The sequence below is a fragment of the Polypterus senegalus genome, chromosome 3 (assembly GCF_016835505.1).
Source record: "Polypterus senegalus isolate Bchr_013 chromosome 3, ASM1683550v1, whole genome shotgun sequence".
Taxonomy (NCBI): domain Eukaryota; kingdom Metazoa; phylum Chordata; class Cladistia; order Polypteriformes; family Polypteridae; genus Polypterus; species Polypterus senegalus.
In genome coordinates this window covers 218276734-218293319 of record NC_053156.1, presented here as the reverse complement: position 1 = coordinate 218293319, position 16586 = coordinate 218276734, and the positions used below count along the sequence as shown (strand labels likewise).

Here is a 16586-nt window from a genome sequence, read left to right as displayed (position 1 = left end):
CTTGATTGCTTTGGTATGGATTAAAATAAAAATAAAAAAAAAAAGATTTCTCCTGATATTCCTGTTTGTTCCCACTTCCTACAAACCCTATAAGATTTGTATTACATTAAATAGTTGCAATATTATGTAGGAATAAAAAATAAATGCTCAAATAAAGAGAAGTACAGTAAAATTTGACAATAAATGAATAATAACATGAAATGTGAGTGTAAATAATGAAATTATCACAAAATATATTTTTTGTTTCTTATATATAAACTAGAGGGCTCTGCCCCCTGCTCACTTCGCTCGCCAACCTCCAGACAGGCGCTATGAGCTAGCCACTTCACGGAACTGCCACTCACATATGGGGAAGCGGATGTACCATTTAAACAGAATGTTATTTTCATGGGAATTGTTACATATGCATAAGAGAACTATTTTACATTACAGCGAGTAGTTAACCATAGTAAAAAGTAATAAGTTGAAAGAAAATTGTTTCATGTTGCATTACAGGTGTTCGTTGCGTTATACATTTTCGTTCTTTTTGGCTTAATTAACACGCAAATACATTTTAATCTTACACTTTTACTGTAAAACTTCAGTACAAACTATTTTTTTAATAAACTTTTGCGTCAATATCGCACTGAATTTTGATTCAGTGCTTGGACTTATATTGTGACAGTGCAATGTATAACTGCCCATGAGTGAATATCGTTTGCATCTGAAGTGTCTGTTGTAAATGTGTCATTTGATGGCCAAAAGTTTACATCTGCTCTACTGATGATTCACCAGTCTAAAGAGAGTACAGGGTAGAACCTGCCCTTCTTCTATGTTGGTGATTACTGATATTGCATTGCAAACTTCCTGCTTTGTGGATTTGTTGAGCTAAGATCTTATTAGACTTTCTCCATGTTCATAGTAATGATGTTGCAATTTAAAAATTAGGTGTTACGTTTCTTTTGCTGTCAAGAGGTTAGTTCTGATTGCAAACCTGTCTTTTCCTAAAAGGTACCTCATCTGGAGACCTGACGTGTTCTTGATCTGTTCTGGTAATTTCACTGATTAACTCTGAGGACTTCTTGGTTTTCAGTTTATTTTTGTGGGAGAGATATGAGATAATCTGACCTCTTAAACATGTCTTCAGAATTTCCCAGAGTATTCCTGCAGAAATCTCTGAAGATGTATTTGTCTCTAAAAAAGAATCAATTTGCTTAGATATGAATTCTGTACAGTTCTCGTCAGCTAATAACAGGGATTAAGATGCCAGCTGCGAGTTGAGTAAATGGGACATTGTGATTTGAGCTATGTGATCAGAGGGGCATGGTCGGAGATAACAATAACATTGTACTTGCAAGATTTAATCGTGGCAAGAAATTGTTATCTATAAAGATATAATCAATTCTTGAGTAGCAATGATGTACTGGTGAGAAGAAGGAATATGCTCTTACGTATGGATTTGGGTCTGATAAGTTTTCAATTAAAAACTGTGCGATTATTTTTGCAGTATTAGATGTTACCGCCCCTGTAGTTGAAGACCTATCCAGGTCTGAATTTAAAACACAAAGTCTTTGGCCATTATAATTTTATGAGCATTCAAGTTGGGAATAGAGGCAAATATGTTTTGGATGAAGTCTCTGTCATTCACATTGGGTGCCTAGATATTTATCAAAATCACTTTACAATTAAATAGATTACAAATCACCATCATATATCACCCTTCAGGATCAGATACTACATCTGATACTGTAAATGAAATTGTTCTGTGAATAAATATTCCCACATCTCTAGTTTTCTTTGTATAGCTGGAGTGGAATATTTGGCCAGTCAAGTCTCTTTGCAACCGAAATCGATCCTTGCTGATTAAGTCTCCTGTAAAAATACTATCTTAGTGTTTAGAACTGTTAGCTGAGAGAATACTGTCTTCTTTTTTTAATTCGTGATTGAGACCTTTGACATTCCTGTTCGCAAAGTTCACTGTTTGGTCATAGAGAGGTTGCTTCTGAACTTTTGTTGCCATTTTATAGTCTTAAATTAAGGTAGTACATTATTACATATGATAGCTTTACATTAATTTCTAATATTGCCAGGAGTTATGGCTTTGGAGCTTGTTGTTGTGTTAATACTTATGGCTTTGCAATTAGAACACAACCTCCTGACAACAAAAGAAACGGAACAACTCATTTTTAAATTGCGACATCAGTATTATGAACATGAAGGGAAGGCTAATAAGATCTTAGCTCAACAAATCCACAAATGGGAAGTTTGCAATGAAATACCAGTAATTACCAGCACAGACTGAGACAGAATCCTTGACTATAAAAATATAATGCACACATTTAGAGATTGCTATAAGTCCTTATATTCTACTCCGTTTAAAGAATACAAGATACAATAGAATGTGTTTTTTATATATACAGATACCACAGCTAGATATTTTCAGTGCAGAGGAATTGGATAAACCTCTGACACTATCAGAATTACTTTATGCTATAAACCCACTTCAGAGTGGAAAAGCACCTGGTCCTGATGGCTACCCTGATGAATTTTATAAAAAAAAAATTCAGTTAAGTTAGCTCCCCTTTTATTAGCAACATTTCTAGAAGCCAGAGACAATACAATTGTACCTTAAGCTTTTTGCTAAACATTAATCACCGTTTTTCCTAAGAAAAATAAGGACTTATTACAATATGCATCATATAGATCAATCTCACTTCTGAATAATGATGTTACGATACTCTCTAAAAATCTAGCTAGAAGGACTGAGAATGTGCTCTCTTTGGTAATGTCACAAGACTAAACTAGATTTATTTAAATGTAGACAATTAGCTTCCAATCCTCAACGCTTTGTGAGGTTTCTTAACCCTTTTAGGACTCCCCACCCCCCTAGAACGGCACACTGAAGCGCGTCTGCCACTTGTCCATTGTTGAGGCTACCACAGGTTCACAGTAGAGCGCCACAGAGAAAACCATCACTGGTCGAGATCACGTTATACACACCTGTTGCTGATGGGTGATGCAAGGAACATTATAAATGCAGTGACCAGTATAACTAGGCCACCCACCTGGCCACGACTGTGCCCGGTTGTTGTGTCTGTGTATAACAGAGTCGTAGCTCCCACTGCAATAAATAACCCTGCTGTTCCTGTTTCAAGTTGAATAAAGCTGATTTTGCTAAAGTACTGAGACTCTGCCTCATGTTCTGAAGTGCAAGACAGTGACTCTCGTGTCACAGCCTATTTAATGTAATATATTTACCCATAAAGTCTCACACTCCGGAGATCTTATAATATTTGGATGCAGAAAAAGCATTTGATGTGGTTGAATGGGGCTACCTATTCACCACATTGCATACATTTGGGTTTGGCCCAAATATATGTGCAAGACTCTAATTACTGTATGCCAGTCCAGAAGCTTCAGTTTGTATTAACAACATTATTTCAGACTTCTTCCAACTAGAATGTGCTACTAGACAAGGATGCCCCTTGTCACCACTGCTATTTGCAATAACTATTGAGCCATTGGTTGTTCACTTTGGAAATGCATCAGAGGTAAAGGGGATTTTTAGAGAAGGACTTGAACAGAATATATCGCTGTAAGCAGATAATATGGTACTGTATATATCAGACCCACAAAAGTCTGTGCCTGCAGCCCTAACTGCATTAGGACTGGACTGAAAATTAATTCGAACAAAAGTGTGCTTTTTCTAGTAAATGTTCTAGCAAATAACATTAGACTAGACACCATCCCTTTTATCATTGCAGATCGGTTTAAATACTTAGGGGTAAACACCACAAGTAAATATAAAGATTTTTTTCAACAAAATTTTGTTGTCTGCTTGGAAATACTTAACACTAGAATTACCAGAGCCATCAAAGAAACTCGTAAATCCGGCCCACCTTAAATCCCTTTGCACCTCTCCGTCAGCGTCTTTTGTCTTCTAAATGTGTCAATAAGCCCAAGCAGCCTGCTATATCATCCCCCCCACCACCTCAGAACGGGCAAAAAGTTCTCCCAGTTTCTTCCTTGATTGATTATCTGGAAGTGAGCTACCCAGAATTGTAAGGGGAAATAATTTGATGTGTGTTTTGTGTCTACAACAATCTATGTAAACACATCGGTAAAACGGAAACATTTTTCTTGTTTTAGTAATAAATGAAAAAATGTACACATGAATTGTATAATGTGTGAAGGCTGATGGCCAAATATCAAATAAACACTTTTACAAAAGTTGCAAGTACAATACGACAGCTTCTGTGGTGCTGTGGTTAGAACTGCCGACTTATAATCGGAGGTCTTGAGTTCGAAACCAGCTCCCCGGCAAATTTACCGTTTTGAGTAGCGAGCTGCTCTTATTGTTAATATTACACAATAAAAGCATACATTAGATTTGTGTCTGTAACAGCCGGTGTAAATTTATAGCACTTGAAAAAGTTAGCCTTTTTTTTTCCCCACTTTCAGTCGTGATCACAATATGTCAGATCAGCTCTCTCAGAGTTTTACTCCGGCTGTTGGCCTTCCTCCCATTTTCATGGGTGGGGGTTGAATTGAATTAAGTTTTGTGAAGTTTGATTTGGTTGTATCAAAGGTTATTTGCTGTTAATAAATTCAATAAAAGATAAAAACTTAAGATCCCGCCCTCCCAACTTTGACAAGTTAAAGTGACAGTTTTCGTTTCAGGCCATATTTTCATATTGTTTGTGTGTGTGTGTGTGTGTGTGTGTGTGTGTGTGTGTGTGTGTGTGTCACTGAAATAATAAAAGGAAAAATACTTAAACAAATAAGCAACTAAATATATTTTGCAACACATTTAAGTATTTATGCTCACATTTCATGATGTTATGTGTTTATTATTACATTTCACAGTACTTTTTATTTATTTAATGCTGGTCAAAGTATTCTACCATACCATCCTATACTGGGTTGGTATCCCAGTAAGGTTAAATAAGGTTATACCCAGTTTTTGTTAGAATAAGCATGGACTTATAATGAGATTCCACTAACATAAAAAGAATAAATGGTTATGTTTTTTTTCCTCTGCAATTGCAAGCTGAAATGTATGTGTCACTAAACCCACAGAATTCATCTGATAAATGAGATTCGGGAGCTTTACCTATTGTTTAATTTTAATTTTATTTTCATTTGACATTTGTGCTCTACTGTCATTACTAGACAATGCTAAAAAGTATTGAAAAACATCAGTCTCAGTCAGCCATATAAATTTTTGTGTTTTGTTTGCTGCTATTTCATTATGGTAATTTTTTAGTTTGTGTGTAATCTGTTTTTATTTTTTGTTTTGTCTCTCCATTCTCCATGTTCTACCTTGAATCGAGGTGATCTGTGATTTGTTTTTGTTTTTTCATTTAATGGCCTTTTGGATGGTTACATGTAGGAGTCAGCGAAGTTGACTACACACTCTACCCAAGCAGAGAATTCCAGCTACAGTGGCTTCATACTTATCTGACAGCATACAAGCAGCTCACCAAGAAAGGCGAAGATGTTTCCAAGTATGAGATTGATACCCTCTATGTGCAAGTCAACAAGTTTGCTCTGGTAAGACTAAGATTGAAATCAACAGTGGGGAATATCTAAAGCAGTTTGGTTTAATGAATTTGCTGTGCTTGTGTAGACATTTATAAATCTGCAGTATGTAAAAATCAAACAAGAATTTACTTAGTAAATGTATGGGAAAAGGTAAAATGCACCAGCTTATACAAAAAAAAAATCCCTTTTGTTTTATTTTTTAAGTATATTCAAACCTGCATCTGTAATGAATCCAACTAGCAGAAAAATTAGGACCAGACCCAATTTGAAGAAAAACAATCTGTACTTCAGGGATGATTCCTAGAGCCATGTTCAGTGGAGGCAGAGCCATGGCACTGACTCACACTTATCAAAGGCAGCCTATGAGACATTGACAAACAGGTCAAGGTGGGCTTGAATCACAAAAGGAGCATTGCTGGATCTTAGTCTTTCTACTTTTTTTAACTGTATCATTCCCACCTGGGCTTGCACAAAAGGAGAAAAAATGAAAAGCAGGCCAATGACAGATGCCACAAAAAGTGCTATGTTAGGGCTGTCCTCCAGTATAGTAAAGCTGACTTGAAAGGACTTCCTTTTCAGTTGATGTTAATCTTTTGAAAAAGGTGAGCGGTGTAGGCAGACAATTTGGCCATCATGCTACCCAAAAATATGAAAAAGGCACACCTATGTTTTTTGTTGGGCGGCACGGTGGCGCAGTGGGTAGCACTGCCGCCTCGCAGTTAGGAGACCTGGGTTCGCTTCCTGGGTCCTTCCTGTGTGGAGTTTGCATGTTCTCCCCATGTCTGTGTGGGTTTCCTCCGGGTACTCTGGTTTCCTCCCACAGTCCAAAGACATGCAGGTTAGGTGCATTGGCGATCAGAAATTGTCCCTGGTGTGTGTGTTTGTGTGTGCATGCCCTGCGGTGGGCTGGCGCCTTGTCCGGGGATTTGTTTCCTGCCTTGTGCCCTGTGTTGGCTGGGGTTGGCTGCAGCAGACCCCTGTAACCCTGTAGTTAGGATATAGCGGGTTGGATAATGGATGGATGGATGGATTTTTTTTTTTTGTCGTGATAATTTTATTTTATATTTCATACTACTCTATACCTTTTCAGCTGTTCCTGACTACTGGACACATGATTCCTCTTCTATTGATTCACGATTTCTTTATTTAACACATTATTTTCTTTCTGAAAACTTCATAAGAGAAATGTTTAATGCAATGACGTAACATACATGTGGTTTTTGTTAATTGCTTGCTTGACAGTGATGCTCTGAATCCAAGTGTTTAGCAGCCCTGTTAAATATATGTTGTATTAGATTCAAATGTGAAACAGTAGATAAGAGTGCAAGCAAAGCAATACTTTAAGATGAGATGTAACTGCCAACTGGCATATATTAATATCCCAGGGTAACCTTCTGAACTGCAGCAAACCCTGTGTTGAAAGTAGCTGGCCATACTTAACATGCCACGTTTTTAATCTCAGCTGTGCAATTCACAAAAAAGTCATAAACAGTGCCTATAGGGAGTAGAGGAATCTGTGTCTTTCAACTGTGCTATGTGCTCAACCCCACTTTGTGTCCCTGACCTTGAAGCTAATCCTTATCCTGAAGTCATAAATCTAGTTTGTCGACTTCTTTTATTTACATTGTTGTAAGGGTGTTCACCTCAAAGTGTATTATGATACAGCACACTAACTGCATGTTAATTAAGGGGTCTCTTATGTTCCTGTGATACAGAAACAGCAGAGTGAATTTGCAGTGCTTTTAGATTTTGATTTGTCTTGATTTATATTTCTGGCTTGTTTGTAAAGATGCTGTTATCTAAGGACAGAGTTCCAATGGTTCTTCTTTTAGCCTGCTGTCCGTAATCATCATCTTTAAACATTGTGATACAGTGGTGTGAAAAACGATTTGCCCCCTTCCTGATTTCTTATTCTTTTGCATGTTTGTCACACAAAATGTTTCTGATCATCAAACACATTTAACCATTAGTCAAATATAACACAAGTAAACACAAAATGCAGTTTTTAAATGATGGTTTTATTATTTAGTGAGAAAAAAAAATCCAAACCTGTGTGAAAAAGTAATTGCCCCCTGAACCTAATAACTGGTTGGGCCACCCTTAGCAGCAATAACTGCAATCAAGCGCTCTGGAGGAATTTTGGCCCACTCATTGTTGTAATTGTTGTAATTCAGCTTTATTGGAGGGTTTTCTAGCATGAACCGCCTTTTTAAGGTCATGCCATAGCATCTCAATTGGATTCAGGTCAGGACTTTGACTAGGCCACTCCAAAGTCTTCATTTTGTTTTTCTTCAGCCATTCAGAGGTGGATTTGCTGGTGTGTTTTGGGTCATTGTCCTGTTGCAGCACCCAAGATTGCTTCAGCTTGAGTTGATGAACAGATGGCCGGACATTCTCCTTCAGGATTTTTTGGTAGACAGTAGAATTCATGGTTCGATCTATCACAGCAAGCCTTCCAGGTCCTGAAGCATCAAAACAACCCCAGACCATCACACTACCACCACCATATTTTACTGTTGGTATGATGTTCTTTTTCTGAAATGCTGTGTTCCTTTTACGCCAGATGTAACGGGACATTTGCCTTCCAAAAAGTTCAACTTTTGTCTCATCAGTCCACAAGGTATTTTCCCAAAAGTCTTGGCAATCATTGAGATGTTTCTTAGCAAAATTGAGACGAGCCCTAATGTTCTTTTTGCTTAATAGTGGTTTGCGTCTTGGAAATCTGCCATGCAGGCCGTTTTTGCCCAGTCTCTTTCTTATGGTGGAGTCGTGAACACTGACCTTAATTGAGGCAAGTGAGGCCTGCAGTTCTTTAGACGTTGTCCCGGGGTCTTTTGTGACCTCTCAGATGAGTCGCCTCTGCGCTCTTGGGGTAATTTTGGTCGGCCGGCCACTCCTGGGAAGGTTCACCACTGTTCCATGTTTTTGCCATTTGTGGATAATGGCTCTCACTGTGGTTCGCTGGAGTCCCAAAACTTTAGAAATGGCTTTATAACCTTTACTAGACTGATAGATCTCAATTACTTCTGTTCTCATTTGTTCCTGAATTTCTTTGGATCTTGGCATGATGTCTAGCTTTTGAGGTGCTTTTGGTCTACTTCTCTGTGTCAGGCAGCTCCTATTTAAGTGATTTCTTGATTGAAACAGGTGTGGCAGTAATCAGGCCTGGGGGTGGCTACGGAAATTGAACTCAGGTGTGATACACCACAGTTAGGTTATTTTTTAACAAGGGACAATTACTTTTTCACACAGGGCCATGTAGGTTTGGATTTTTTTTCTCCCTAAATAATAAAAACCTTCATTTAAAAACTGCATTTTGTGTTTACTTGTGTTATATTTGACTAATGGTTAAATGTGTTTGATGATCAGAAACATTTTGTGTGACAAACATGCAAAAGAATAAGAAATCAGGAAGGGGGCAAATAGTTTTTCACACCACTGTATATCAAAAGTGACAAAGAATGCCAAGAACCTTATTGTAGTTAAAAACATGCTATGTTTATGTTTCTCGAGTTTCTACAGTATTATTGTATCTCTCTCTAAATGAAAACTTTCCAATGTTTAAGAAAATATATAGTGCAGTTATAATCTGACCTGTCAATGTATAATTGAGAATGAAAATAAATTTTGGACACTGTCCAGATGATCGGTCCCTTCTATTTAATTCAGTTTCATTTAATTGGAGTTACAGTGGACCCTTGTCTTAAGAACTCAATTCTTTCGCGAGGGCTGGTTGTAACTCAAGTTGGTTGTAAGTCAAGACTATTTTTCCCATAAGAAATAATGGAAATACCCATAATGCACTCCTAACCTCCCACAGCAACACTTACTTAACCTTTTCATAATAAAAAAGGGTTGTATAATGCGCATAATTTACCAAAACACCAATATTTTTTCTAATGTACTAACCAAAAAGTTCTAAAAAGTGCCTAGCCTACCAGAAACAACAATTTCATACTGTACTCACCATTTAATTTGACATCTTTGGGCTGCAGGAAGGGAGGAGGAGGAGAATGAAATGGAAGGTGGTTATTGTTTAGAAGGAGCCTCCTTATGCAAATCTTTTCTTTGTAAAATTGTCGAGATGGTGGATTTCGACATGCTGTACATATTAGCGAGATCAGTCACGAACGCCACTCTCATTTCCTCACAATTTCCTTCTTCGTTTCGATTGTGATCGCTGTTTCTCAAGTTAATAATGACAGTAGTCGAGCACTCAGTTCAAAGCTGGCCGTGTTGTGAACTGCTGTAATAATACACTCCAAAGCAAGCCGGTGCTGACTGAGCCTGATGACATCATCATGTGCCGCGCCAGCCCGCTAGCTAACATCCCTTAACAATCGCTTTACCTTCGTTACCTTCTCTTCCTTCCTTAGCAATTATGCGTCTTGCTTGCCATGCTGTTAGTGAATTATATATATAGATAAATCACTGCACTGACCGAAATTACATCCACAAACACATGTATCTGGGCTCCGACTGACGCTTACGAACGCTCTCGGCTGTTTGTTTACAATCGCACAAGCGGATACACTTGACCGCATTCGGGTCGTAACGCAAGATGTTGGTCGTAAATCAAAACAAAACTTTTGGTTGTAAATCAAGTTGTTCGCATGTAAGGCCGGTCGTATGTCAAGGGTCGACCGTAAAATGCTTTATAAATTAAAAAAAATATTACTGAAGAACATAATGATTAAAATTTCCCAAACCCACCTAACCCAACTCAGTGTCACATGGGATTAGAGGCTGTGCTGGCAAAATCGAACACAAGACAGTAGCTAGTCCATCATGAGGCTCATTCACACACACCTATACACACACTTACATGGGGCCAGTTTAGATATAACAGTCAATACAGGATGCACATACAAGTATTTAGAAATTAGGAGGAACATTTTTGCTATTGGGGGTGTGTGTAATAAATTTATTTGCATTGTATATTTGTATCTTCTTTGCATGCTTATTTTTGTGTTGTTTCTAGGCATCTCATTTCTTCTGGGGTTTCTGGGCACTTATCCAAGCCAAATACTCAACCATTGAATTTGATTTTCTTGGGTAAGTAGTTGCCTTTCCTTCATGAGCTTCTACCAGTCAATGGGGTTAGAAATTTGTGGTCCAAGAGTTGTCAAGCTATGCCACCATATTACATCATCTCTTATTGAAATCTGTTATTTAATTAAGTTTGATTCCCACATTTGTGTTTAGAATGAAGACTGTTTGATATTGAACTTTGTACTTGATTTTCATAGATATTTAGTATCTGACTCGTTTTAATTAAGTATTATTCATTGGAATGCATTTCAGCCCTTTATCATAAAATACACTTCCCATGTAAACTGCACAGAGGATCTGTAATTCCAGAAAAAAACTTGGGTACAGGTTAGAAACCCTGCAGAGTTCCGTTTAATTTGTTGCATCTCAGGACAGAGCCCATTCACTTGAGGACTAATTTAGGACCAAAAAAAACAGGAACATTCTTATGAACCCCTCACAGAGACACTGAAACTGTGGGGTCCAACAGTTAATGTCACAAACTTGGCATATAGCTATGCTATGTTTCACAGTACAAGTTCATTCTAAAGTTATTACACTTAGAGAAATTATGCTGGACTAAGCAGCAGTTATCCTTTTATTGAGAGAGTTTATTGTGAAAATCTGCAAATTTTAATTTGAGAAAAAGTTACCTTTTTGGTCTTTCTGCTAAAAGTCTTGGATATATTACATGGAGATAAATCATTTGATGTCCATGTTTAATACTATGATAAAGTGTAGAAATGCTCAGTAAAATTCTGTCACCCTTATTTGATATCTATTAGTCACACTCTTAAAACACTTTTTTATTAGTGATACATTTTGATAGTTGTCAAGCTGTAAGTCTTAAAAAAAAAAAAAATCCAAATAAGGGAATTCGTGCTCCAGAATATCAGATGATGCCTGTTTAATATTTAGTCATCCTATTTTCCTTTGAGACAGACCGCATTTATGTTAAATGGGTGGTACCAGCTATGACAAAGTAACAAGATCAGGTAGGGTGGATATTTGGTTTTGGCATCTGCAGAACAAATAATAATTTTGCAAGTAATTGTTTTTAAATGATAACAATCCACAATCTAAAATTGTCTCTGTATTTTCAGTTGGTGCATGTTGGCGGCAGTTATTATTGCTTTGCTTCTTTAACCATGCTTTAATTCTAAGAAGTCTTGTCTTAGTATCTCATTTATCTGATTTTTATATTTTTCTATATTTTTTATATATCTAAACAATTACTCTCAGGTAATGTCTGCAGTGTTAAAAGTAGTTGGTGTTGGTTATGTTAACACAATAATATTGACAATGCAATATACCACTGCATCCCCTGTACATTTGTACTTTCAATCAAAAATATGTTACCACAAAAAAAAAAACAACCTCTGTGAATTTTTTTCTGGGATTTTAATTTAATCTCAGAGTGTGAAGATATACTATTGGGTTGTTTGTCATATTTAAATTGTATTCTGTCAGGGTAGGCTTTATCTACTTACAACTGTACCTTGTGAATGGATGAAGCCAGTTAGAAAAATGGAGCTACCAGCTGTTAAGCTTTGTTTTTTTATTTCCATCAATAGTTCCATGTACATTATTGAAGACACAGTACTTGCTTGAAGATCACTGTCAGAAAAAATCAATACTGCAAAACTCATTGCTTTTTTCATTATCATTTGTGTGTACTCCAAATGTTGTTTTTTTAATAAACATGTGCAATTCAAGGTGCGTGTCAGTGCTAAAGCTCTACTATGAAAACCAAGGAGCTCTTTGTATAATCCTGTTATGCAGTGCTGAGTAAACACTGATTTCTGAAGACGTATAAAGATTCTGTTGTTTTAAAGCTTCCAGATATACCCAAAATTCCATCTTAAGGATTTGGAATACACATAGAACCTCATTGAGAAAATTCAAAAGTCTATTGGAATTTGGAATATGGTTGCACAGGAGCAAACCAGTGGGATAGCTAGTTCATAGCAAGAGCTACACAGAAAAGTTGGTTATTGGATCTGCTGGATTGACTTCAGGGCAGCTTGACAAATTGTGAGAAAATAAAAGAGTAACACTGGGCAGAAAATCCCCAAAAGTAAAACTTGTGTAAGCACACCCAAGAAAACAGGAGATGGGAAAGCTGCAAAATGTGAGGAATTGGCTATAATACAGCATTTCAAGTTGTGTTTTAGCAGAATGAAAATATTTGATTCTTTAACCTATTTAGTGCTTTTGAATCCAAGGGAAATACATTTTGACACAATAAAATATGCAATTAATAATAATAATAATAATTCTTTTTGGTATTTACGGGATTCGGACCGGCAACCTTCCGATTGCCCGTGCAGACCCTTAGATTCAGTTTAGTTAATTGTACTGAACACATCCTGAAAGTGCGGCATATTCGTGACTTCTTGTGCTATGGACAAAGAATTATTCCAATCTCCCTGCAGCTTATAGTAAAAGCACAAATGTATCTCTGGAAGTCTCTTGATGAATGGGAGGCAACACTGAAATTCTAGACTCTTTAATTGCAGTAAATCTTAAATTCTGAATGGCTGAGACAAAGTGTTGTATGTGTTGTGAGTAAATAAATGTATCTGCAATTTGTGCATCTCACCATCCTTTCTGGTAGAGGGAGAGTAGTGGGCTTCATTGCCTTATGAGGTGTGTTGTAGGCAGAATGGGTGTCTATTTTGCTCATTCGTCTTCTGGCCACTTGCAGCAATAGGAAGACCTCGGCAACAGAACGGTAAATATCAAGGTTGCTGAATCAAAAGCCACAGCTTTGACCTTAATGTCTGCCTTATAAGGGCCCATTGTAGGACCCTTAAGAAATTATTGAAACTACTCGTATGGTATAATAAATATAGAAATGGTAAACACTTTGAAAATCCCAGCACAGCATGTAATCATAATTTTCTTGTGGTTTGCAACTTTGTTTATTCAATGCTGCCACTAGAGGGCAGTCTACCCATACTAATTTTTTGTTTTTATTTCCCATCTTCCTTGCAGGTATGCTGTACTGAGATTTAACCAGTACTTTAAAATGAAGCCACAAGTGATGCAGCTGGACATTCCAGAATGATATGCTTACTTATTTAAGTATAAAAAATATAAATATATTTTTATTTATATATATATATTTTGCGCCTTGGACAATTTCATACCAAGAAGCAACAGCACTTTTCATCTGAGACTTTAATTGCAAATTGGGGCATCTGAAAGAAATATTGTTCCCGGAATTTTGAAAAACATGAAAACTTGATCTGGGTGAGGCAGCTTCTACAAGTTCTACTCTGTCTTTGTTAAAAAAAAAATGTGTTCAGTTCAGTGAAACGTCTGATTACTGACATCTCTGCTTTGTTTTGCAATGGCTGTAAACTAGCATTTTATATTTTCCTGCATTCCGCAGCCAAGGAACATTCCCTTATGCCTCACTGATATACATCAAATGTCGTACAGTACATATATCCCCAGAAGAAAGGCTTCCTTGATCTCCTTGAGTCCTTGAGTTGCTTTTTCCTTTTTTCTTTGTTTTTAATTGGATATTTTGGTTGCAGGAGCAGTCAAAGCTTTCTCTTTTCCACATTTTGTTATGGTGATGGTGGCTTTTGCTGTTTCACAAACCTCTCTGCTTAAAAGAAAAAAATAGATGGGATCAATAGGCGTGTCAGCTGGTGGTTAGGACTTGGAGGAGGTTTTGAGTTCCCAGCAACTGACCAGAGCTGTGATCTGTTACCTCTGTTCTTGTTATATCTGTATTATTAAGAGTATTGATCATACAAGATGAAAACACCTTGTTATGTTTCTGTAGTGTCAGGCTTTAATACTTTAAGAAGAAGTGTCAACTGGCATTGTGTAGAGTGCAGTTTTATCTACGGCCACATTACAAATTGTTCACCAGTTTGAAAAGAGGTTGTTGGTTTTACTACCCGAGCAGAATTTAATTTTAACCATTAGAAAGATGTACTGGACCAGTACTGTGAATGGTTAAAATGCATCTTGATCAATTATCCATCCATCTTCCTAACCCAGAGCAGGGTCGTGGGACCCCGGGAGCTACGTCCCACTTATTTGTATATTCATTCATTCATTCATTCATTCATTCATTCATTCATTCATTCATTGTCTAACCTGATATTTCAGCAGTAATTTTAGCATACAGTGTTATGTTTAACAGGAATGGTTGAAATGTACTTTTTTCTCTCCAAAAACTACTTTCATATTAATTGTAAATTTTCGGGGGTGTAAGGTTCTACTAAGCATCACTTTGCACAGGAAGGTGTAAATAGTGGAATTCTGTGTGTCATTTCCCCCCCTTCAAGATTCAGTCCCCACTCTTACCGATGAGGTTGAGCATTTCAACAAGTCAAACAGGCAACAACAGTTCTTAGTGAAAACATTTTTTTTTTAAATTACTATCATTACTTTTTTTATAACATTGCAGTTCAGATCTGCCTTCTTAAAATAACCTTGCAAAGAAGTCCCAATTCTAACAAAAAGAAGGAATTGCTTTCTGAAAGTTCTAGACCTAAGAAAAATGTACATACAAAAAAAACTGTGATTTTATTTATTACTGGTGCATTTAGTTGTTTTTAATTGTATTCAATTTTGGGGTAATGACTGAAGTTAAAGCAAATTTTATGAGAAAACAAACCTGCTGTGCTTTCAAAAACAACCTGGTCTGTGCTGCAGCAGAGAGCTGGAGCCGCCATGTTGAGTGGGCATTCTGTGAAATGTGCAGTTTCCTAGTTCCTGTATGGTGTCAGTCTGTAAAGCTGTTGACGTGTCTGTCGGCAGATGTGGCCTAACGGTTAACCTACAGTGACTTTCTTTATATTCCTCTGTTGAATCCTCTATTTGCACTGCTGACTGACAGCAGTCTGGATTACAATCTTTCAAGCATCACTGTGTATGCAATGTGAAAGCAGGAGTTCCTGAATTTGCTTACTTGAGAGAATATGTAAATAAATGTGTTACCAGAACACTGTGTTCTTTTTGTTCTTTTTTTTTAACCTTTACACATTTCATTGATATCTGTCTCATTCATTTTTATAATGTTTAATATGCCCATCCCAATTATAAACTATTTTTTTCCAGATGGAAGTCAGAGTGAATTTTGGCAGTGGTTGCAGTTCAGGAGCCAATTCTGACTAGAATACTAGCCCAGTCCATTGCAGGACACACTTTCTAGTATATCTAAACTTCCAGACATCCGGGCCAATGAAGGATTAGAAGTCAACATGCATTTGTAACCCAAAACCAGGAGAGCCAGCAATTACGAGTTGACCAAGGTTTTGATTAATAGAATTGATTATGAATGTAGTGAGAAGTTGAGCAAAATGACACCTTTTATTGGCTAACTAAAAAGATTACAATATGCAAGCTCTCAAGGCAACTCGGGCCCCTTCTTCAGACAAGATGTAATACAGAAACTGGAGTTCCCTGTGTTTATATACACACTAGGACAAGAAACAACATTGGTAACTCTTTAAGTGAGACATCTTAAATGTATAAAATTAATAGACGTCTTCAGGCTAAGATTCATTTAACAAGAGAGAAGAACAATGTATGGCCAAGATCTTTGGATAAGATAACTGTGCAATAGAAATGAATAGGATTGAAACTTTTGCTTCCTTACTGTGAAACATACACACGCTATACAGGCAGTGGCCAAAAACACTGAGGCTCTTGTGTGAATGAAGTGTACAAACTGTAATGAGAGTAGGTCTGTGCTCTCAAGTAAGTTGAAGAAATAATGAATACTCCTGGATTCTCAGGTTGAATATAACACAAGTTTGCTGGCAGAACCAGTTGCCTGTTTTTCGCTACAACAGAGGAATGCACACTTGGCCACATTTAATAGGAACCATGGAAAAGAAAAATCCTGAACTTGTGGATGCTGCCTAAGAAGAGTATCTAAAGTGATGTTGGAGTGAAACCTCCCCTGACTAGAACATTTTAGTTGGAAGAGCATATTCCTGGACTTTGAAGTTGAACTAAAACTACATCAAATTCTTGTAATAAAAGAAGACACTGACCCTAAA

General features: G+C 37.0%; 1 protein-coding gene across 1 annotated transcript in view; it reads left to right on the top strand.

The window, feature by feature from the left end:
• Positions 1-15524, top strand: part of etnk2 (ethanolamine kinase 2) — a 56091-nt gene extending 40567 nt beyond the window's left edge. The window contains exons 6-8 of the mRNA XM_039748489.1: positions 5372-5532; positions 10505-10578; positions 13552-15524. Coding sequence (XP_039604423.1) covers positions 5372-5532; positions 10505-10578; positions 13552-13624 — 308 coding nt within the window. The 3' untranslated portion in view covers positions 13625-15524. The remainder of the gene's footprint in view (positions 1-5371; positions 5533-10504; positions 10579-13551) is intronic.
• The last annotated feature ends 1062 nt before the right edge of the window (positions 15525-16586 follow it).